The sequence below is a fragment of the Microcaecilia unicolor genome, chromosome 2 (assembly GCF_901765095.1).
Source record: "Microcaecilia unicolor chromosome 2, aMicUni1.1, whole genome shotgun sequence".
NCBI classification, from domain to species: Eukaryota; Metazoa; Chordata; class Amphibia; order Gymnophiona; family Siphonopidae; genus Microcaecilia; species Microcaecilia unicolor.
In genome coordinates this window covers 388,876,093-388,900,779 of record NC_044032.1, presented here as the reverse complement: position 1 = coordinate 388,900,779, position 24,687 = coordinate 388,876,093, and the positions used below count along the sequence as shown (strand labels likewise).

The window sequence follows — 24,687 nt, the reverse complement described above, 5'->3', positions numbered from 1 at the left end:
CGGTGGGTAATTTGGAGGTTTGGATTCTAGATTGAGAGTGTATCCTGAATGGACTATTTGAAGAACCCACCAATCGGAGGTTATGAGAGGCCACCTTTGGTGAAAAAATATCAACCTCCCCTCGACCGGCAAGTCGTCCGGCACGGACACTTTTTCTGAGGCTATGCTGCACTGGAGCCAGTCAAAAGCCCGTCCCTTGCTTTTGCTGGGGAGACGCAGGGGCCTTAGGCGCACGCCGTTGATGAGAACGAGCACGCTGGGACTGAGCCTGAGTAGGCTGCTGAGAAGCAGGAGTGTACTACGCCTATTATAGGAATAGGGAGCACTCCTCTTCCCTCCAAAAAACCTCCTAGATGAGGAGGTGGTAGCAGAAGATGCCCGGCGGGAGCCAGAATCCATGGCATCATGGTGCTTCTTGATCTGATCGTCCACATCCTCTACTTTCTCGCCAAAAAGGTTATCCCCCGGCAAGGAACATCCGCTTGGGGGATAACAAGCGCTGTGTACGTCTAGTAGCGCTTTAGAAATGATAAGTGGAGTGGAGGAGTGACCTAGTGGTTAGGGTGGTGGACTTTGGTCCTGGGGAACTGAGTTTGATTCCCACTTCAGGCACAGGCAGCTCCTTGTGACTCTGGGCAAGTCACTTAACCTTCCATTGCCCAATGTAAGCCGCATTGAGCCTGCCATGAGTGGGAAAGTGCGGGGTACAAATGTAACAAACAAAAAAAAAATGTAGTAGTAGTAGCATTCGCTGCTGGGTCTTATGATCCAGGTCAGAGACGCGCAGCCATGAGAGTCTGCACATCACTATACCTTGAGCAGCTATTCGGGATGCCACATCAAAAGTATCTTAAGTACCCCTGGCCAGGAATTTTCGACACGCCTTCTGCTGTCTGACCACCTGGTTAAAAGGTTCGGTTCCGAGTTCTGCAAGTGGATGCTCGTGTAGAGCTGGTATGTTTGAATCTTGGCTGTGAGCATAGCGGACTGATACGTCTTTCTCCCAAAAGAATCCAAGGTCCTAGACTCTCTGCCTGGGGGCGCCGAGGCATAGTCCCTAGTACTCTTGGCTCTCCTGAGAGCAGAATCCACCACCATGGAATCGTGAGGTAGTTGAGACTTCACCATTACCGGCTCTCCATGGACTCTATACTGGGACTCAGCTTTCTTGGGGACCACTGGATTGGAGTGGGAACGACCAGTTTCGCATAAGAACTTCCCTGAGTGTGTTATGCAAAGGAGCCGTTGCAACCTCTGTAGGTGGAAAAGGATAATCCAAGACCTCGAGCATCTCGGCCCTGGGCTCATCCACAACCTCCATAGGGAAGGGAATATCCTTAGACACTTCCCGAAGAAAGGAGGAAAAAGAAAGACTCTCAGGCGGAGACATCCTTCTCTCAATGGGCGGAGTAGGGTCAGAGCGGACCCCATAGGACTCTTGTTCAGAAAAGTATCTGGGATCTTCCTCTTCCTCCCACGAACGCTCATTCTTGGTATCGGACAAAAGCTCTCTAAGAGCAGCCCGAACCCGAGCCTGTCTCGATGTCGAGGAATGACGACCTCGAAGGGGATGTCGAGAAGTCGACCCCTGCCTGGACTGTGGCGAAACTTCCGCCGCCGACGTCGGAGAGCCGATGCTGCAAGCGGCACCAAGGTCGGGGACCTCACCACAGGCGAAGGATCAGATACCGCTTCAACCAACGGTGCAGAAGGCATAAGCACCCCTGGCACCGAAGCAGACTGGCGCAGCAATCCCTCCAGAAGCTCTGGAAGAAGGGCCCTGATGTGCTCGTCGAGAGCCTCCATCAGAAAAGGCTGTGGGGCCAGTGCAGGAGCCGGTGGCAGAATCTGTGGGGGCTTGAGAGCCAGTACCAGGCTGCCAGAAGACCGATGCATCGGCACCTCCTGTATAGAGGGTGAGCGGTCCTCTCGGCACCGACGCTTCTTGGGTGCCGAATCCCTCGCCTCCCTGGAGCTCTTGGTACTGTGCATGGAAGGAGAACAATGACGGTGCTTCTTAGCCTTTGCTCAACGCCCGTCATCGAGACTCCTGGGTGCCAAAGAGAAGGACGTGGAATCCTCATGCCTCCTCGGGGCCAGGTCCGACGAAGGTCGGTCCTGGGGGAGACTGCATAGCAGTAGGCCTCGAGACAGGTGGAGACCCACTCAATGCCTCACTGCTCCCAGCGCGATGTGGTCGTTCGGCAGCTTTTACCTGTGCTCTCGAAGACGATGCTTCCCTTGATGTTGATGCTGCCGACCTCGGTACCAATGTTGATGCCGACGTCGAAGAACCGGACTGATCTGCAAAAAGTTTTTCTCGTTGAGCCTCCTGAGATTCTTGGGTCCGTTTTTTCATCAAAGGGCACAACTTACAGGGAGCTGGAAGATGATCAGGCCCAAGGCACTGGAGACACCACGCATGGGGGTCGGTACCCGAGATGGTCCGGTTGCACCGAGTACAACGCTTAAAGTCACTGGGTGTCCTCGATGAGATGGATGGAAAAACGGAGTCTGCAAAATTAAAGGACGCAATTATGCCAATTAAAAAGGCACAAAAAAAAAAACAACCCGACCGCAGCGAAAAGAAAAGAAACTTAAAACTAGTGACTAAACTAAGGAAATAAAGGAACTACTCTAGTTTTTTTTTTTTTATATTTTGTAGAAAAACGAAATAAAATAAGAAGTAAAAAAGAGAAGTATAAACAATCGTGCAGAGACTCTTCCTAGGCCGAGAGGAACACAGTGAAAAACGAAAGCCGTGTCACCTCAGATGTGGAGAAAAAAGTACTGAGGGACTTACGCAACGGGGGGGGGGGGGGGGGGGGGAAACCGGTCCGTGCACGTGCAGTGGGCGCCGCTCATGCGCCAGAAGACTCTGGAAGATTTTGCTAACAAAAACATCCGATCCTGGGCCGACGTGGACGTCAACCCAATCGTTAGAACAAGCAGCCTGTTTGTCCTCGAAGAAATCTTTATACATATATGCTTCAAATCAAAAAACAAAAATGTTATCTATCAAAATGCACTCGAATGAGAACTTATTACAAATTATATTAAACATATTTAAAATGTATCTGCTCCTGTGTGTTCTAATTCTGTTTGTACAAATAAAAATCTCTCTCTCTCTCTATATACAGTATATATATATCTATACATATTATTTATGTTTCATTTCTTGCATATTTATACAGTGTTACTACAGGGAAATAAAACTTGCTTTTCTCAGTTACAAAGTACTAACCTATCATTGAGCAATGCCAGCGGGGACAGCTAATTATCCAAATAACTTTAATCATCACCAGCTGAATGAATATCAGGCAGTAGAATAGCTACAGGGGGCCACGGGGGCCTGGGCCCCCGTAGATTTGGCCCTGGACCCCCCTGCCGACGACCCTCTCGAACCCCCCTCCCGCTGCCAACCCTCCCCCGCCGTCGCAGTGGGCTACCTTTGCTGGTGGGGGACCCCAACCCCCGCCAGCCAAGGTTCTCTTCTTCTGGCACAAGGTTTCGTGCTGTTTCTGAGTTGACGTCCTGCACGTTGTATGTGCAGGATATCAGACTCACAGAAACAGAACGAAGCCTTTCAGATTACCCTTGCGCCGGAAGAAGAGGACCTCAGCTGGCAGGGGTTGGGGTACCCCGCTAGCAAAGGTAGGCGACAGCAACGGCGGGGGAGGGTTGGCGGCGGGAGGGAGGGTTGAGAGGGTCATCGGCGGGGGGGGGGGGGTGTCAAAGTTGTTGTTGGTGGTGGCGGCGCCGGGGGGGGGGGGGGCTATGGGCTCGGAGATTACTTTTGAATTACCATACTTAATCTCAATTTGACTAATAAGGTTAGTTTTTTTCATTTAACCTCTTACTCCCATGTATGTATGTATATTTCATTGTAAAGGTTATTTAATATTTAATACACTATTCAATACATATATACATGTATAGTTTACATTATTTTATTTATTCATTCAATTTTTATTTGTGGTATTGATATGTTGTTTCCAATATATCTATATATGTTCTTCCTTCAGTATAATTCTGTTTGTATAATATTATCATTATTACATTATATATATATTTCTTTGAAATTATTTTGATATATATATATTTTTTTATATATAATTTTCTGATAATCTATACATGTTCCTCTTTTAGTATAATTCTTTTTGCATGTTATTATTATTTATTTTAACATTTTCATATGTTTAATTCATTTCTCAATCAAGCGATTTATTTTACTGTTTTTTTATGTTTATAGACTCCTGATGTAGGCCTTTTGGCCGAAACACAACGTTGTGTCGAGTCATTTTAATGTGTTATTGTTATATCATCATTTGTTTAAAGATTAATAAATTTTGTTTTTTTACAATAAAACATTTGGTTCCATTCTTTGGATAGCCCGACTTTTTTCCCACCTTTTTATTTTCTGTTTCACGACTCGTGGGATCTATAGAGTTCTCCACTACGTGTGGATTCTCTTTAGCTCTTAACCCCCCTCCCACCGAAGTCTGGCTACGCCCCTGATATCAGCCACCTGTGTTAAGGTTAAATCCCTTTGAAATTTGTTCTTAAGCTGTGATAAGTAAAAACTAATACAATGAAGCATACTAGTGCACTAAGAGAGAGAATTATGTAAAAAGCATACCAACCTTAAGTTCTTGCATTTCCTTTTCTTTGAGGCTGATGTCATTCAGAAGATTTGATTTGTCCAACTCCATAGCGCTAGCTCGTTGACTTTGTTGCGCCATCATCTGTGTCATGTTTTCAACTTGGCTCTGAATATTAAAGATTTCTTTGTTCTTTTCAGCTAATTGTTGATTCAAAGTGTCAGCTTCTAGAGATGCTTTTTGTAACTGCTTCACTTCTTTTTCTAACTGCTGAAAGTCTTGAGATTTTTGGTTCATTTGAGAATGCAAGATCGAGAGTTCTGAAGAGGAAGACTCTATGGTTTTTTTTTTCTCTTGTAGTGTTTTCTCAGTTGTCTCTAGGACACTCTGTTTAGCAGAAAGCTCATTAGCTGTTCTGCGGAGCATCTCTTCAGTTAAATTTAACTTGGAAGTCAGAAATTTCACTTTCTCTAGAATCTCATCCTTTTCACGAACTGCACTCATCTACAAGACAAGAGAAAAATAAAATGCTCATAACATACCTGATTAATTTTGGCCTGATATTGAAAAAAAGTTGAGCTCCTAAATTTAGAATCTTATGTTGGCTCTTAAATTTGTGCCCTATTTTCTGCCAAACTTTAGAGCCTAAATTTTTAGCTGAAAATTTCTCTTACTTTAGCAGTGTGACAAAACAGTGAGTTTTAAGCCTATAAACTGTATTATTTCTTGAAGTGTATTTCCCTAGTTTGGCCAGCAGGTGGTGCATGTTTATTTTTAAAACTGTTACAGAGAAATGACTGTTTTTACTTTAGTCTAACACAAATAGGAAATGGCATGCAGTATATTTTTGAAAACTAGTTGTTCTAGGCTCTGATTTGCCCAGGAGCTCAATTCATCTAGGTTGTACTGGCTTTTTCCCCCCAGTCTTAGCCAGGGAGAAGAGGGAGAAAGATTGATTTGCTGAGACCCTGTGAACAGTTACATTTGATAGCCTATGAGCAGCTATATGTCGTGATCTCTCCAGGTACTATTTAGATAGTATACAAATGTTTAGATAGTTTTATAATTGATCCATATTTCAGTTACATGTTATTGTTTTGCTGATTGCACCTCTTCTGTTCATTGTTCTAATTTTTCATGATAATAAACATTTTTAGTTTATTGCCTCTGCTTGTCTGAACTGACCAAGAATCCTGGTGGTTTGGGTCTGTGGGTGATTTTTAGGAATTGTGGGACTACTGGGAATGTGGCCCCAGTAATCTAGGAATCACTTGGGGTAATTTGAGAGTGGGAGACTCACTCAGAGGCGGTTGGGACCCAGTCAGTGGGAGGAGAGTGCTAGTGTAGAGCACAAGTGGCAGGTGCAAGTGTACCTGACCTGTGCTGGGGATAGACCCTCTAAGTGGCTGCGGGGTAGCCCCATGCGGGTGGCTAGTGGGCTCATTTTCAAAAAAGGACGTTCATCTTTCGACATAAATCGGAAGATGGACTTCCTTCTCCCAGAGACGTCTAAATCGGTATAATCAAAACCCGATTTTGGACGTCTCCAACTGAAGTTTGTCGCAAGGACATCCAAATTTCAAGAGGGTGTGTCGGAGGCGTAGCGAAGGCGGGACTTGGGTGTGCCTAACACTTGGACATCTTTGACCCATAATCGAAAAAAGCAAGGACATCCCTAATGAACACTTGGACGTTTTCACCCGGACGTGTTTTTATTACGAATAAGGCAAAAAAAGGTGCCCAAAATGACCAGATGACCACTGGAGGGAATCGGGGATGACCTCCCATTACTCCCCCCATCCCACCCTCAAAAAAACATCTTTAAAAATATTTCGTGCCAGCCTCAGATGTCATACTCAGGTTCATCACAGCAGTATGCATGTCCCAGGAGCAGTTTTAGTGGGTACTGCAGTGCACTTCAGACAGGCGGACCCAGGCCTACCTGTTACATTTGTGTAGGAAACAGCATGCTCTCCAAAACCCACCACAAACTCACTGTACCCATATATAGGTGCCCCCCTTCACCTGTAATGGCTATGGTAGTGGTGTACAGTTGGGGGTAGTGAGTTTTGGGGGGGGGTTGGGGAGCTCAGCACATAAGGTAAGGAAGCTATGTACCTGGGAGCATTCTATGAAGTCCACTGCAGTGCCCCCTAGGGTGCCCAGTTGGTGTCCTGGCATGTCAGGGGGACCAGTGCAGTGCTACAAATGCTGGCTCCTCCCATGTCCAGATGGCTTGCATTTGGACGTTTTTGACATGGACGTCTTTGGTTTCGAAAATCGCCGAAAATCATCAGAGATGTCCATGTCTAGGGACGTCCAAATCCAGGGACGTCCAAATTTAAGGATTCGGATGTCTCTGATGGTATTTTCGAAACCAAAGATGGACGTCCATCTTTTTTCAAAAATACGGGTTTCCCCGCCCCTGGATTTGGACGTTTCGCGAGGATGTCCAAATCGCAACTTGGACGTTTCTTTTGAAAATGCCCCTCTAGGTGTTTCATGACAAGGAGCTCAAAAATCATGCTAATAAATGTAGGCCTGCCTTTCATTTGCCTAGAATTATGAGCTTAATTTATAAGCCTGGTGTTGAAAATCTGTGCTAAACTCATAACCTTTTTCACACACTTTAATTTCACCCTTGCTGCCACCACTTTTTATGCTCCTAAATTTAGGAGTTGAGCGAAATTCTGAGCATAAATCTAGGCACTCAGCCTTAGTAAATTTTCAAACAGACTAATATAGGAGCATAACTCTCAAAGTTAAGAGCAAAAGATAGCAGGACAAATCAATTTGTACTTTTTGTAATCATGGAGGTCCGCAAGTTTCAAAAAGAAACAACAAATGTACATTGCCTTTGTAATGTGCTACAGATACTTCAGTACCTGCTTTTCGATAGGTACTTTTCCATAAAAAATAGCAGAGTTGAAAATACAATCTATAATCATTGTTTTCTTCCATCAAGCCATGCATCCTGTTTCCAACAGTGGCCAATCCAGGTCACAAATACCTGGCAAGATCCCAAAAAAGTACATAACATTTTATGTCGCTTATCCCAGAAATAAGCAGTGGATTTTTCCCAAGTCCATTTTAATAATGGTCTATGGAGTTTTCCTTTGGGAAGCCGTCCAAAGAATCACTACAGATGCCATTTATTCCATTCACAGATATGTCCTGTAAAATATGTATAGTGCAACTGGACTTGTGGGTCTGAGGTGAAGCCCTTAAGACAATGTCAGCTGAGCCCATGCCCAGAACTCAAAAGAAATGTCTTTATTCAGGATGGGAAATACAATGTGATGCCTGACTTATGTTTCTAGGCTTCAAAGCATCAGCATAAAATCAATTAGACATAAACAGAGTGACATATTCTTGAGATTCTCTTTGTCTAGGACTCCCTTTCTCCCTAAGAGCCTAGGGTTTTAACTACCTCTCTTCTGCCCTATTCTTTCTTCTATGTTATTTAGCTGGGTTCCTGTTAAGGTGGAATGAAACATAAAAACATAGAAAATGACAGCAGATAAAGACCATATGGCCTATCCAATCTTGCCATCCATACCATTTACTATCCCTTCCTCTCCCTTAGAGATCTTAGGTGCTTGTCCAAGCTCTCTTGAATTCAAATACAGTTTTTGTCTCTATCACCTCCATCAGAAGGCCATTCCATGGATCCATCACCCTTTCCATAAAGAAGTATTTTCTTAGATTACTCCTGATTACGTCCCCTTTCATCTTCATCCTATGCACCCTCATTCCAGAGCTTCAATCAAGAGAGACTCACCTCCTGTGCATTTATGCCATGGAATAATTTAAATGTCTCTACCATATCTACCCCTCTGCCACCTTTCTTCCAAAGTATAATTACTGAGATTATTAAGGCTTTCCACATATGCTTTTTGACAGACTACTAACCATTTTAGTAGCCTCCCTCTGGACCAGCTTCATCTTGTTATATCTTTTAGAAGGTGCAGTCTCTAGAATTGTGCACATTACTGGACTTTTCTACCTGTATGGTCACCTTAAGATCATCAGATATCATTACCCTCAAGTCCCCTTCTTCTTTCGTGCACAGAAGTACTTCACCCCTATACAGCACTGCTGTCTCAGGTTTTTGTAGCCCAAATACATGATCCTGCATTTTTTAGCATTTAATCTTAAATGCCAAATTCTAGACCACCCTTCAAGCTTTACTAGAACCTTACTCATGCTATCCACACCACCAAGAGTGTCTACCCTATTACAGAATTTGGTATCATCCACAAACAGCCAAACCTTACCAGACATCCCTTCTGCAATATCACTCAAAAAAATGTTAAAAACAGCTGGCGATATCCCTTTTCTTGGAGTGAACTCCATTTACCTCTACCTTATTTTGCTTTTGTTTCACCAGTTTCTAATCCAGTCAGTTACTTTAGGGCCCATACCAAGTGCACTCAGTTTATTTATCACTGGTCTGACCCAGTATGGCTACTTTTATGTTCCTATGATTGTGCTCAATTTTTGGTGTGCAACTTTCAGTGACTTTTATGGAATCCAAGGGATAATGTGTGCTGTAAGCTATGGAAGACAATGACTGGTCTGTCACTCACCCAGTTTCTTACTTGTAAACATCATATTCTATAATAATGTAAAAAAGCTTTTCTTATCTGGTATATGACTGAATTTGTAATTGCTGATTTGCTGTTGAACTACTGATTAATAAATATATTTTTTTTAATTTGCCTTCATCAGAGGGTAAACACATGTGGGCACAGTCTATATGCTTGTTAGTTTATCCAGACTGAGAAGAGGCATAGCTTGGACTGGGGCTGGAGAGGGATTGGCACTTGCTAAACTACTTTTTAAAATTCAAACATAGCTATGTAAATTAATCCTGAATTTTTTGCATGTTAGACAGTAGGTATACATGTCTGTAAATAGTTTTCTAGGGTAATTCTCAACATAGAAAAACAGGCATACTTTGCCTTTAAAAATCTAGCCATCTACACAGTGAAAACGTTTTACATATCTGTTCAGTTATAAGACTAGTTAATAAAAATAAGTTAGGGCCCCTTTTACCAAGCTGTAGCAAAAGGGGGCCGGCACTGGCGCTGAGGCTCCCTTTTACCGCAGCTGGTAAAAGGGAAGTCTCTTTTTTCGATAGGAAATGGCCGGGCAGCAAGTAAAGCACTTGCCAAGCAGCCATTTTGGAGGGGAGCTCTTACTGCCACCCACTGTGGCGGTAAGGGCTCCTGTGCTAACCCAGCGGTAACTAGGCAGCGCATGGCACTGCCCAATTACCACTGGGTAAACTCCAGCGCTAAAAATTTAATACATTTTTGCAGCTCCAGAAATGACGCACTAGGTGTGGGAAGTACCCCCGGGTTGCTACGGTAGCCCGGCGGTACTTCCTGTATAGTGAGTGGTAAGCCCGCATTGGGCTTACCGCCGCTTAGTAAAAGGAGCGCTTAATGATGTAATGCACACTCATAGACAATGAGGGAGAAAAATAAACAGATATTCCCTACCAACCAGGGGCGTAAGCCACACCTCGAGGTGGGAGGAGGCCAGAGCCCAAGGTGAGGGGGCACATTTTGGTCACTGCCCAACCTCCTCCCACTGCCGCCACTGTACATCTCGGCTGGCAGGGGTCCCCAACTACCACCAGCTGAAGCACTGCCACTGCAAATACCTTAGCTGGCAGGGATCCACAACTCCCAGTGGCCAGCGCTGGACGAAGCCTTCAGCTGGTGGGAGCTGGGGACCCCCCGCCAGGCAAACAGGGGCCCAGAGCAAATTTGGGGGGCCCAGGCCCCCATGGCCCCACCTAGCTACGCCACTGCTACCAACCTTAAGTTCTGCCAGTTCACGTTTTCTGTAATCTATTTCTTTCATAAGCTTTGTGTTTTCCAGCTGCATAGCACTAGATGATTTATTGCATCGTTCAATCATCTCTGTCATGTCATCAACTTGTTTCTGGAGACTGCAGAGTTTTTTGTCCTTTTCATCTAATTGCAGTTTCAGGATATCAGCTTCTGCACATGCTTCTCGTAATTGCTCAATATCTTTTTTCAGCAGCTCCATGTCATCATCAGTACTGTCTACACAGGAGGCTTCACTGGTTCTTTTGTCTTTCATGCAAGATTTAAAATCAACAATGGTTTTCTTAGCAATTTCCAGGTCCCTCTTCCTGGCTGTGAGATCATCATTGGTTTGGGAGAGCATATCTTTTGTTGATTTCAACTGAGTAGTAAGGTATGCAACTTTCTGTAGAGCCTCATTCTTTTCAAGAATTGCAGCATTCTAAAGAAAAAAATATGTATCAAAATACTAGATATCAGAACTTAATAGCTATCATGAAAAAAGGCACATGCCAGGAAATACAAAGAGATGCCACCTTGAAAACTCTTACTTAGCCATTTACTAACCGTTAATGCGTGATAATGGGTCTGGTGGTAAATAGCGTATGTTAATGACAGTGGACACTGTTTGTAAATGATTCCTATAGTATACTATTTCACTGTGCTGACATCACAAAATATTAGCACTTCGGTATTTAGTGATATAGCAATCTCTCCAAATCTGTAATGGAGGCTCATTCATAATACTTTATCTTTATTTAGGTTGAATAGTACCTCATTCCATATATTTTAAGCAATCAGAAAACACAGAAGCAGCTTCAGCATCCAAACCCCTCAAAAAAATAAAGCTGTACATCTTCCTCACAACTGAGATATCTTGTACCAAATGATCAATCTCACCCAAATGACTTAAATTAAAAATTTAAACACTGGTGACAGGACTGAATTTATAGAACACCACATGAAAGAAGCCATGCAAAAGAAGAGGAGTCTCTGAGAAGTACATATTGCATTTTACTTGGAAAATATGATCTAAACCATTTCAAAGCAGTAATTCTTAGATCAAAATCATACAGGTAATGCCATTCGTTGAACATTTTTTAAGGCTGCTCCTGCTGAAAGCGAATGCTACATACCTGTAGAAGGTATTCTCCGAGGACAGCAGGCTGATTGTTCTCACTGATGGGTGACGTCCATGGCAGCCCCTCCAATCGGAACACTTTCTAGCAAAGTCCTTTGCTAGTCCTCGCGCGCCGATGCGCACCGTGCATGCGCGGCCGTCTTCCCGCCCGAAACGGCTCGTGCCGGCCAGTCTCATATGTAGCAAGACAAAGAGAAGGGAAGACACAACTCCAAAGGGGAGGCGGGCGGGTTTGTGAGAACAATCATCCTGCTGTCCTCGGAGAATACCTTCTACAGGTATGTAGCATTCGCTTTCTCCGAGGACAAGCAGGCTGCTTGTTCTCACTGATGGGGTATCCCTAGCCCCCAGGCTCACTCAAAACAACAACCATGGTCAATTGGGCCTCGCAACGGCGAGGACATAACTGAGATTGACCTAAAAAATTTACCAACTAACTGAGAGTGCAGCCTGGAACAGAACAAACATGGGCCTAGGGGGGTGGAGTTGGATTCTAAACCACGAACAGATTCTGAAGCACTGACTGCCCGAACCGACTGTCGCGTCGGGTATCCTGCTGCAGGCAGTAATGAGATGTGAATGTGTGGACAGATGACCACATCGCAGCTTTGCAAATCTCTTCATTAGTGGCTGACCAAGTGGGCTACCGACGCTGCCATGGCTCTAACATTATGAGCCGTGACATGACCCTCAAGAGCCAGCCCAGCCTGGGCGTAAGTGAAGGAAATGCAATCTGCTAGCCAATTGGATATGGTGCGTTTCCCCACAGCCACTCCCCTCCTGTTGGGATCAAAAGAAACAAACAATTGGGCAGACTGTCTGTTGGGCTGTGTCCGCTCCAGGTAGAAGGCCAATGCTCTCTTGCAGTCCAATGTGTGCAGCTGACGTTCAGCAGGGCAGGAATGAGGACGGGGAAAGAATGTTGGCAAGACAATTGACTGGTTCAGATGGAACTCCGACACAACCTTTGGCAAGAACTTAGGGTGAGTGCGGAGGACTACTCTGTTATGATGAAATTTGGTGTAAGGGGCCTAGGCTACCAGGGCCTGAAGCTCACTGACTCTACGAGCTGAAGTAACTGCCACCAAGAAAATGACCTTCCAGGTCAAGTACTTCAGATGGCAGGAATTCAGTGGCTCAAAAGGAGGTTTCATCAGCTGGGTGAGAACGACATTGAGATCCCATGACACTGTAGGAGGCTTGACAGGGGGCTTTGACAAAAGCAAACCTCTCATGAAGCGAACAACTAAAGGCTGTCCTGAGATCGGCTTACCTTCCACACGGTAATGGTATGCACTGATTGCACTAAGGTGAACCCTTACAGAGTTGGTCTTGAGACCAGACTCAGACAAGTGCAGAAGGTATTCAAGCAGGGTCTGTGTAGGATAAGAGCGAGGATCTAAGGCCTTGCTGTCACACCAGACGGCAAACCTCCTCCATAGAAAGAAGTAACTCCTCTTAATGGAATCTTTCCTGGAAGCAAGCAAGATGCGGGAGACACCCTCTGACAGACCCAAAGAGGCAAAGTCTACGCTCTCAACATCCAGGCCGTGAGAGCCAGGGACCGGAGGTTGGGATGCAGAAGTGCCCCTTCATCCTGTGTGATGAGGGTCGGAAAACACTCCAATCTCCACGGTTCCTCGGAGGACAACTCCAGAAGAAGAGGGAACCAGATCTGACGCGGCCAAAAGGGAGCAATCAGAATCATGGTGCCTCGGTCTTGCTTGAGTTTCAACAAAGTCTTCCCCACCAGAGGTATGGGAGGATAAGCATACAGCAGACCCTCCCCCCAGTCCAGGAGGAAGGCATCCGATGCCAGTCTGCCATGGGCCTGAAGCCTGGAACAGAACTGAGGGACTTTGTGGTTGGCTCGGGAAGCGAAGAGATCTACCAAGGGGGTGCCCCACACCTGGAAGATCTGTCGCACCACACGGGAATTGAGCGACCACTCGTGAGGTTGCATAATCCTGCTCAACCTGTCGGCCAGACTGTTGTTTACGCCTGCCAGATATGTGGCTTGGAGCACCATGCCGTGACGGTGAGCCCAGAGCCACATGCTGACGGCTTCCTGACATAGGGGGCGAGATCCGGTGCCCCCCTGCTTGTTGACGTAATACATGGCAACCTGGTTGTCTGTCTGAATTTGGATAATTTGATGGGACAGCTGATCTCTGAAAGCCTTCAGAGCGTTCCAGATCGCTCGTAACTCCAGAAGATTGATCTGTAGATCGCGTTCCTGGAGGGACCAGCTTCCTTGGGTGTGAAGCCCATCGACATGAGCTCCCCATCCCAGGAGAGACGCATCCGTGGTCAGCACTTTTTGTGGCTGAGGAATTTGGAAAGGACGTCCCAGAGTCAAATTGGACCAAATCGTCCACCAATACAGGGATTTGAGAAAACTCGTGGACAAGTGGATCACGTCTTCTAGATCCCCAGCAGCCTGAAACCACTGGGAAGCTAGGGTCCATTGGGCAGATCTCATGTGAAGGCGGGCCATGGGAGTCACATGAACTGTGGAGGCCATATGGCCTAGCAATCTCAACATCTGCCGAGCTGTGATCTGCTGTGACGCTCGCACCCGCGAGACGAGGGACAACAAGTTGTTGGCTCTCGCCTCTGGGAGATAGGCGCGAGCCGTCCGAGAATCCAGCAGAGCTCCTATGAATTCGAGTTTCTGCACTGGGAGAAGATGGGACTTTGGATAATTTATCACAAACCCCAGTAGCTCCAGGAGGCGAATAGTCATCTGCATGGACCGCAGGGCTCCTGCCTCGGATGTGTTCTTCACCAGTCAATCGTCGAGATATGGGAACACGTGCACCCCCAGCCTGCGAAGTGCCGCTGCTACTACAGCCAAGCACTTTGTGAACACCCTGGGCGCAGAGGCGAGCCCAAAGGGTAGCACACAGTACTGGAAGTGACGTGTGCCCAGCTGAAATCGCAGATACTGTCTGTGAGCTGGCAGTATCAGGATGTGCATGTAGGCGTCCTTCAAGTCCAGAGAGCATAGCCAATCGTTTTCCTGAATCATGGGGAGAAGGGTGCCCAGGGAAAGCATCCTGAACTTTTCTTTGACCAGATATTTGTTCAGGGCCCTTAGGTCTAGGATGGGACGCATCCCCCCTGTTTTCTTTTCCACAAGGAAGTACCTGGAATAGAATCCCAGCCCTTCCTGCCCGGATGGCACGGGCTCGACCGCATTGGCGCTGAGAAGGGCGGAGAGTTCCTCTGCAAGTACCTGCTTGTGCTGGAAGCTGTAAGACTGAGCTCCCGGTGGACAATTTGGAGGTTTTGAGGCCAAATTGAGGGTGTATCCTTGCCGGACTATTTGAAGAACCCACTGATCGGAGGTTATGAGAGGCCACCTTTGGTGAAAAACTTTCAACCTCCCTCCGACTGGCAGGTCGCCCGGCACTGACACTTGGATGTCGGCTATGCTCTGCTGGAGCCAGTCAAAAGCTCGTCCCTTGCTTTTGCTGGGGAGCCGAGGGGCCTTGCTGAGGCGCACGCTGCTGACGAGAGCGAGCGCGCTGGGGCTTAGCCTGGGCCGCAGGCTGTCGAGAAGGAGGATTGTACCTACGCTTACCAGAAGAGTAGGGAACAGTCTTCCTTCCCCCCAAAAATCTTCTACCTGTAGAGGTAGAGGCTGAAGGCTGCCGGTGGGAGAATTTGTCGAATGCGGTGTCCCGCTGGTGGAGTTGCTCTACCACCTGTTCGACTTTTTCTCCAAAAATATTGTCCGCACGGCAAGGCGAGTCCGCAATCCACTGCTGGATTCTATTCTCCAGGTCGGAGGCACGCAGCCATGAGAGTCTGCGCATCACCACACCTTGAGCAGCGGCCCTGGACGCAACATCAAAGGTGTCATACACCCCTCTGGCCAGGAATTTTCTGCACGCCTTCAGCTGCCTGACCACCTCCTGAAATGGCTTGGCTTGCTCCGGGGGGAGCTTGTCCACCAAGCCCGCCAACTGCCGCACATTGTTCCGCATGTGTATGCTCGTGTAGAGCTGGTACGACTGAATTTTGGCCACGAGCATAGAGGAATGGTAGGCCTTCCTCCCAAAGGAGTCCAAGGTTCTAGAGTCCTTGCCCGGGGGCGCCGAAGCATGCTCCCTAGAACTCTTGGCCTTCTTTAGGGCCAAATCCACAACTCCAGAGTTGTGAGGCAACTGAGTGCGCATCAGCTCTGGGTCCCCATGGATTCGGTACTGGTACTCAATCTTCTTTGGGATGTGGGGATTACTTAATGGCTTGGTCCAGTTTGCCAGCAATGTCTTTTTGAGGACATGATGCATGGGTACTGTGGACGCTTCCTTAGGTGGAGAAGGATAGTCCAGGAGCTCAAACATTTCAGCCCTGGGCTCGTCCTCCACGACCACCGGGAAGGGGATGGCCGTAGACATCTCCCGGACAAAGGAAGCGAAAGACAGACTCTCGGGAGGAGAAAGCTGCCTTTCAGGAGAGGGAGTGGGATCAGAAGGAAGACCCTCAGACTCCTCGTCAGAGAAATATCTGATGTCTCCCTCTTCTTCCCACGAGGCCTCACCCTCGGTGTCAGACACAAGTTCACGGACCTGTGTCTGCAACCGTGCCCGGCTCGACTCCGTGGAACCACGGCCACGGTGGGAACGTCGAGAGGTAGACTCCCTCGCCCGCACCGGCGAAGCTCCCTCCGCCGACGTAGTCGGGGAGCCTTCCTGGGAGGCGACCGCAGTCGGTACCGATGCCGGAGACCTCACCCTGGGCAATGGGCCAGCCGGCGCCTCACTCAACAGTACCGGTGGCGCAAGCACCCCCGGTACCGGAGGGGTAGGGCGCAACAGCTCTCCCAGGATCTCTGGGAGAACGGCCCGGAGGCTCTCGTTCAGAGCGGCTGCAGAAAAAGGCACGGAAGTCGATGCAGGCATCGATGTCAGAGTCTGTTCCGGGCGTGGAGGCTGTTCCGGGCTGTCCAAAGGGGAGCGCATCGACACCTCTTGAACAGAGGGCGAGCGGTCCTTTCGGTGCCGATGCCTACTGGGTGCCGACTCCCTCGGCGACCCAGAGCTCTCAGTGCCGACACGGGAAGGAGACCGGTGACGATGCTTCTTCGACTTCTTGGAACGAAGCATGTCACCGGAGCTGCCCGGCACCGACGAGGAGGACGTAGAATCCAGCTGTCTCTTCCTCGGGGCCGAGGCCGAAGAAGGTCGGTCTCGGGGGGGCTGTACCGCAGGAGCCCTCAGGGTGGGGGGGAGACCCACCCGAAGGCTCACCGCCACCAGCAGGGGAATGGACAGCCCTCACCTGCACTCCAGACGAAGCACCACCGCCCGACGACATCAGCAGACGAGGAGGTCTCGATACCACCGACGCCGACGCAGCCTTCCGATGACGCCCCGATGCAGAGGGCCGATGCCTCGATGCACTCGGGGACGAAGATGAAGGTCCAGGCGCCGACGACATCGATGCAGTCGATACTCCCGGTGCCGATGCCGACGAAGAGCCCGAGAACAAAACGTTCCACTGGGCTAATCTCGCTACCTGAGTCCGCTTTTGTAAAAGGGAACACAGACTACAGGCCTGCGGGCGGTGCCCAGCCCCCAGACACTGAAGACACGACGCGTGCCTGTCAGTGAGCGAGATTACCCGGGCGCACTGGGTGCACTTCTTGAAGCCGCTGGAAGACTTCGATGTCATGGGCGGAAAAATCGCGCCGGCGAGATCAAAACTCGAAATGGCGAAAAAGGCACCGCAAAAATTAGGGGGAAGAAAAACTTGGACCGAGGCCTAAATAGGGCCTACCCCGACGACGAAAGAAAACTTACCGGGGCAAAAACTGGAAGTATGGGAAGGGAGAAGACCATAAAGGTCCCCTTCCGACACCTTTCTTTTTTTTTTTTTTGAAAGACACAGTCGATAAACGATGCGCGAGGTCAACTTTGGGGCGCGAACGGCGAAACACGACCGTACCGAGCGCGGACAAAAGAAGACTGGCCGGCACGAGCCGGTTCGGGCGGGAAGACGGCCGCGCATGCGCGGTGCGCATCGGCGCGCGAGGACTAGCAAAGGACTTTGCTAGAAAGTGTTCCGATTGGAGGGGCTGCCGTGGACGTCACCCATCAGTGAGAACAAGCAGCCTGCTTGTCCTCGGAGAATATGCTGTCACATACATATATTTTCCCATGTGTATTTTATAAAATGCTCTGTGATCATGAGACTTTTGTAAAATATATTGTAAATCTTAAACATCCTGACCTGAAAGTTCATTTTTGACCTACACACTTTATTCAGAATTGGGCTGCATCTGTCATATGTAAATAAAAAAAAAATCAATCTGTTGTCAGATGAAAATAGCTCCAAGATCAACGATATTGCTCCCTTTGTGGGGTAATAGAGACCTTAACTCGGATGCCAGTAAATTATATCTGAAATGCTGGCTGGTCTCTGCTATGTCAAAGACCTTATTATTAAGGAGGGAAAGATAAAATCTTTTGAGACATTAAAGGATGAAGGTTTCTGTTGCCCAAGGACTGGTATGCTTATCATCAAGTAAATCATTATATAGGTATACTGGACACTCGTACCTTAAATGAGGACTTGGCTGATCTTGTTTCAGAGATTTTATTTTACTCTAGCTCAGCAGAATAAGGCTAGTCTATCTTTCTACCAAAATAGTTTTGGTAGTTTGGGCCCAAAGTGGGACTGTGATCAAGTGGCAGTATCATGGAATAGGGAACTGGCACAGCATAAGCAGGTGATGGGGGATGGAATATGTCTTTTGATGAAGAATATTTAAAAAGTGACAAGCTTTGCTTTATTGCAAGAACGACAATATAAATTTTTATTGCAGCTCTTCATTTCCCCACATTGAACATTTATAGCTCAGATTGCAAGGAGTGAAGAATGCCCTAAATGCCATATGTCTTCAGCTTCCTGTTTTGGACATGCGAGTGTGTTATGACTTTTTGGAGGCAAATAGTGGCTTGTCTCCAGTATGTGTTAGGCAAGAGGCTGCCCTTGCAAGCAGATATTTCAATTATTCTCTGTTCCCTTAGGGCTAAGAAAGGGAAAGGATGAACACTCTTTACTACATAAGGCCTTCTTGCTGGCTCAAAATGTATCTTGACTTACTAGAGACAATTTACTAACCCTCAGGGCTGTGCCTAGGGTCTCTGGTGCCCCCCTACAGAGTATCAGTTGGCGCCCCCCCCCCCCCCCCATGTGGCACAAGATGCAAAGGAAATAGGAGCTGAAAGATGGAGTGCATCTTTGTGGGATTGCTGAACAAATAGAGGGTTTACAACCACTTAGCTTTTCGTGCTTTCATGTTCAAGAAATTAGTAATTAAATCTTTGATATCTAACTGGGCACATATATCATTCTCAATAGCAATCATGGCAAGGCTTACAAGCCTTTCTTGCAAAATACTTGATCGCAAATAATCCTATATAATAATTCTCACCTCCAACAGGATGTGCCTGGGACCGTGCCTCCCTCGGTCTGCTAGGCAGGCACGCACTGACGTCAGTGACAGCTGATACCAAAGCAAGGGGAGGCAGAGCGTGTTTCCCTACTCGTCTCCCTGTGTTACAGCACACTGCACCCCCCTTCCACGACCCAGTCGATCCCCCTTCTTGGCGAAAACCATCCCCCGCCGCCGTCCAGTACCTGTGCTGAGGGGGGACCCCAACCCCCGTCAGCTGAAGTCCTGTGCTGGCCTTCGCGCCATTGCTTCTTCAATGATCTTCGGTTCACGTTCCTCTGCGTCAGATGTCAGATGCACGCAGAGCAACTTGGACACAAAATCATTGAAGAAGCAACGCCTTAAAGGCCAGCACAGCACTTCTGTTGACGGGGGGTTGGGGTCCCCCATCAGCACAGGTACTGGACTGCGGTGGGGGACGGTTTTCACCGAGAAGGGGGGTCGACTGAGTCGCGGAAAGGGGGGGGTGAAAACGGAGGGACGGCAGAGTCTGGAACAGCGAGGGAGGGAGGGTGGGGGATGGCCTTGCTAGCGCCCGTTTCCTTCCCTTTTGAAACGGGCATTTTTTACTAGTTTTTTATGATTTTTTAACCATGAAAATGATCGCTCACCACTTGCCACACTGACAGGAATTGTCAGCAATATTCTTAGAAACAAATTGCTATACATTGCAAAATAAGATAGCAGATGTAAATTCTCAAAGTGGACATATTCCAAACACTAAAATGAAAATAAAATGATTTTTCTCTACCTTTGTTGTCTGGTGACTTTCTTTTTCTGATCATTGATAAGTCTCTGACTCTATAGTTTAGCAATTTCATTAAAGCAAAATATATTTCACATATCACAGACTCTTCCTATCCAAGGAGATCTTTTATATAAAAACAAACACCAAAAAAACAATCAGATTTTCACTTACCAGCTTTTCTACACTACACGTCAGCTAAAAGCTTCCTCTGAAACTACTGTTGGAACCATCAGCCAATGAAATGGCTTTTAGCTGTAGCTATCCGGTTACCTATAATTATGCAAACATCATTGCAGTCATGCCCTCCTCTGGTGTACAAGCTCAGAGGAAAAAAAACAAAAACTTTGAACCACTTACAGATTTTAACAATTACACTATTTAGTTTTTATTTCTCCCCAGTCTCACTTGCACACCTCCCTCCAAACATGGCTGATCTCTTTAGTTTGAATGTTGTTCAAGCTCACCCTGAATGAGGAGTTCGTCCCACACCAAAGACATAAATAGCACTGGTTGTATTCTCTCAAACAACTTCAGCAGAGTCTGCCTGCCTCAGTGAGCACTGTGGTCGAAGAGGGGAGGGCAGGGGAGAGAGGTAAAACATTTTGCAAGTGAGCTGACCTCAGGAAATGGTAGGCGCCCTCCAGAGGTCGGCACCCCCCTGCGTTGCTTACCCCGCTTACTGTGTTGGCACGGCCCTGATGGTCACCACCAAAGCAATGGAAGTAAATATCACAACAAACAGACACCATGCAACGAACGACAACTTACAAGAATCCACACACCACCTAACCTAACAACCCAATACCAAAATATCCAAGTGGGTTACATTAATACTAGGCCCGTAGTTAACAAAAAAACAACAATATCAGACTGGATTAAATCAGAAAACCTCGACCTTATCTTCATCAGCGAAACATGAATCCACAATCAAAAGGACCCTATAATCCTCGAACTATGCCCCCCAGGTTACAAAATCACTCACTGGAAACCAGACTGGAAAAGAGAGGTGGAGGCATCGCGTTAATCTACCGAGAACAATTCATTACCAAAACCATCGCCGAGTCCATAACACCCCAACTAGAAATTTGCTTCATTCAGAATCCAAAACAAATCCCTGATTGATCAACTGACCTGTGTCCTGTTTTATAGATCGCCTGGTAAGTGGCACGAAAGCCAGCCTATCTTCACGGATTTTATCTCAAACACTTGCGTAAACAACTCCAATACACTAATACTAGGTGACATAAACCTTCACCTAGAAGATCCCAACTCAGAAAGCGAAAGCAAAGACTTCCTACAGTCTTGGGATCTCGCATGGCCTCACATGCAAGCTACCCACACCAAAGGTCACACACTGGACCTTTTATCACACAAACTGTCCACAGATCAAAACCTATCATTAACAGATATCAAATGGTCAGAAGTACCTTGGACCGATCATTACAAACTGAACCTATCCTTAAATTGGCGAAAGAAGGACTCAAATCGTACATTAGAACAGACAACTTATACTACGAGAGGGCAAATAGATCCACAAATATTCTGGCAACAGATATATGACAATGAATGGACAACACGAACTGACTCCATACACTACCTCAACCACTGGGAGGCTAGATGCAGAAGCGTACTAAACAAAATAGCACCCTTAAAAACTAGAATATCAAAAAAACAAAACTCGGTACATGGTTCAATGATGAACTAAAAAAACTCAAAACACAATCCAGAAAACTTGAACGAGCATGGAAAAAAACAAAAATCGAAAACACACTCAATGCATGGCAACAAATACACAGAAAATACAAATATGCAATTAGACAAACCAAAAGGTCCTACTATAAGACTAAACTTGGACCGGATTACACAGATCTTAAGAAACTATTTCAACTCGTAACTCGTAAATAAATTACTGGACACCACCCCGGTCACTACATCCAACACAGACATCCCATCCGCACATGAACTGGCTGCCTACTTCAAGGACAAAATAACAAAACTACGCAGCACTCTTCAACACAACACTGACATTGAAAACTTCTTTGATGATCTAGACCTAATCCCGGGTGGATACCCAGCCGACTGCATCTGGTCTACATTCAATCTACTCACCATTGAATCAGGTACACAAGCGACTCACAGATTCGCCAACACCCACTGCAAACTGGACACACATCCCAGTCATCTACTCAAATTTGCCCCAAGCCGATTCATAGAAGACCTCACACTCCACCTAAATTTCATGCTACAACAAGGTCTCTTCCCCGAGGAATATGGTAACATATTACTTACCCCAATACCAAAAGGCACTAAGAAAATGACAAACGACCTCACAAACTACCGCCCAGTTGCGTCCATCCCTCTAGTAGTAAAATTGCTGGAGAGTTTGGTGACCAAACAGCTTATGGACTACCTGGACAAGCACTCAATACTACATGACTCACAATCAAGATTCCGCTCCCACCATAGTACCAAAACTGTCCTAGTCACTCTCCTGGCCAAATTCAAACAGGAAATAGCCATAGGTAAAAGCATACTCCTCCTTCAATTCGACATGTCGAGCGCATTTGACATGGTTAACCATAATATACTACTAAGACTCCTCGACCACTTTGGGATTATTGGAAACGTACACAATTGGATCAAGGGCTTTCTAACCACCAGAACATACCAAGTAAAATCAAATTCAAACATATCACCACCGTGGAAAGCAGCCTGTGGAGTACCCCAATGATCACCATCATCACCAATACTCTTCAACATGATGATGATCCCATTGGCAAAGTCCTTATCCAAACGAGGCCTTAACCCATTCATCTATGCAGATGTCACAATCTACATTCCCTTCAGACATGATCTGACTGAAATAACCAATGAAATGAACGATGGCCTGAACTCCTGGGCAAACTCAACTGAAACTGAACACTGAAAAAACTCACTGCCTTATCCTCTCATCTCAACATAATAACTTCAAACCTGCAGCCTTACACACCCCAGGACACACACTCCCTATTTCAGATAGCCTAAAAATACTCGGAGTAACTATCAACCGCAACCTCACTCTCGAGAGCCAAGTAAAAACCGTAATAAAGAAAATGTTTTACTCAATGTGGAAACTCAAACGAATAAAACCTTTCTTCCCGAGGAATACCTTTCGTAAACTAATACAATCAATGGTCCTAAGCCATGCAGATTACTGCAACGGAATCTATGTGGGATGCAAAAAACAACTCGCAAAAAAACTCCAGACCGCCCAAAATACAACAGCCAGACTGATATATGGTAAAACATGATTCGAAAGCGCCAAACCCCTTCGAGAAAAGCTGCACTGGCTCCCAATCAAAGAACGGATCATCTTCAAAATCTGCACTTTAGTCCACAAAATCATTCACGGCATAGTCCCAGGATACATGATGGACCTCATTGATCTACCAACTAGAAACAGACTCAGATCAGCACGATCATACCTAAACCTACATTACTCAAACTGTAAAGGGCTAAAATACAAAACAATTCACACATCTAGCTTCTCCTACATAAGCGCACGACTATGGAATGGACTCCCGTTTGTAGTGAAAACAATACATGACCACCTAAACTTCAGGAAATCATTAAAAACCCACCTCTTCAAAAACGCTTATCCCACTGATCCAACATAAACCCCCACACCCAGCAACACAGCATAATCAAAGATCGTACTGGACAATTTACTTCCTCTTCCCCCTCAACCCCATGACACCTGATATACTTCTACCTCATGTGACCACAACAAAGTCTTGTATTTGCTATCAACCATAATGGCACACGCCTTTACGATACTTTGTAAGTCACATTGAGCCTGCAAATAGGTGGGAAAATGTGGGGTATAAATGAAATAAATAAATAAATATACTCAGGTACAGGTACAATCATCACTTTGTATTCCCTTTTAGGTAAATTTACAATTTTTAATTCCACCCAGGTCTGTACACCTTCAATTTGTTTTCCCCCCAACCCAGTAATGACAACTCTCTGACCCTTAAATTTACGTGGATTCCTATATAATAAAGTGGCCTCAGCTCCAGTATCCACTAGAGCATGCACTTTTTGACAGGACCTATTTTTCCAACAAATTTCTATATTTACATGGGGCCGCAAATGTAAACATGCTAAGTGGGTGGAAGCCTGGCCATTCTGTCAATCATATTTTCCTGCTTTTTTAAGATGCTGCACTTCTTTCCAGGGATACAAATCCTCATACCCCTGCCATTCCTCTTCCTCTTGTGGGGGCGCGCTAGCACTAACTCTAGTACTAGGGGTTCCGACCTCAGGGGGAGGAGGAACTGATCTGTTGATATTTACCTGAGCTCGCTGACTGCGTACTACCTTGCCCCCATTTAATCCCCGCTTTTTATACATCTGGCACATTTCGGATATGGGGATACCATCCAATTTTTCTCAAGCTACCCCATCCTTCAACGAGGCAATAAACATTTCTTTTCTGGAGGCTCGATTAGTCCCGTCACCTTCCTCCCCCCCCCCCTTCTGTCCCCGTTCAGATATTTTTGGGCCCCACTCCCCAAGGTCTCCTAACTGCTGCACTTTTTCCATTATGTCCCAAATGGGGTTCCCTGTTTCATTAATTAACAAGGTCATGATTACCTGCTTATATGCAGGAGGAGCAGTCTTAATCAATTTATTTCAGACACTGACAGACAATGCTATCTGAGAAAAAGTATCTGCCTGCCTTACAAAGATTGATGTTTTCATCCCTTCCTCTTTTATTCTTTGCACACTATCCCGTAAAGTATACCAGGGATGCTCATTCCCAGGCCAATATGCCTGGGATATGCCTAGGATACTTGCGATTATACCCTTCTACTACTAATTCTAACATAGTGGTATTATTATTA

The 24,687-nt window shown here is 46.4% G+C and overlaps 1 protein-coding gene across 1 annotated transcript in view; it reads right to left on the bottom strand.

Annotated features, from left to right (window-relative positions):
* The window catches only part of CCDC158 (coiled-coil domain containing 158), a 1,152,460-nt gene that overhangs the window by 314,751 nt on the left and 813,022 nt on the right, over positions 1-24,687 (bottom strand). Inside the window, exons 22-23 of the mRNA XM_030192135.1 lie at positions 10,431-10,883; positions 4,644-5,105 (exon numbers count right to left, since the gene is read on the bottom strand). Of these exons, the coding sequence (XP_030047995.1) occupies positions 4,644-5,105; positions 10,431-10,883 (915 nt within the window). The remainder of the gene's footprint in view (positions 1-4,643; positions 5,106-10,430; positions 10,884-24,687) is intronic.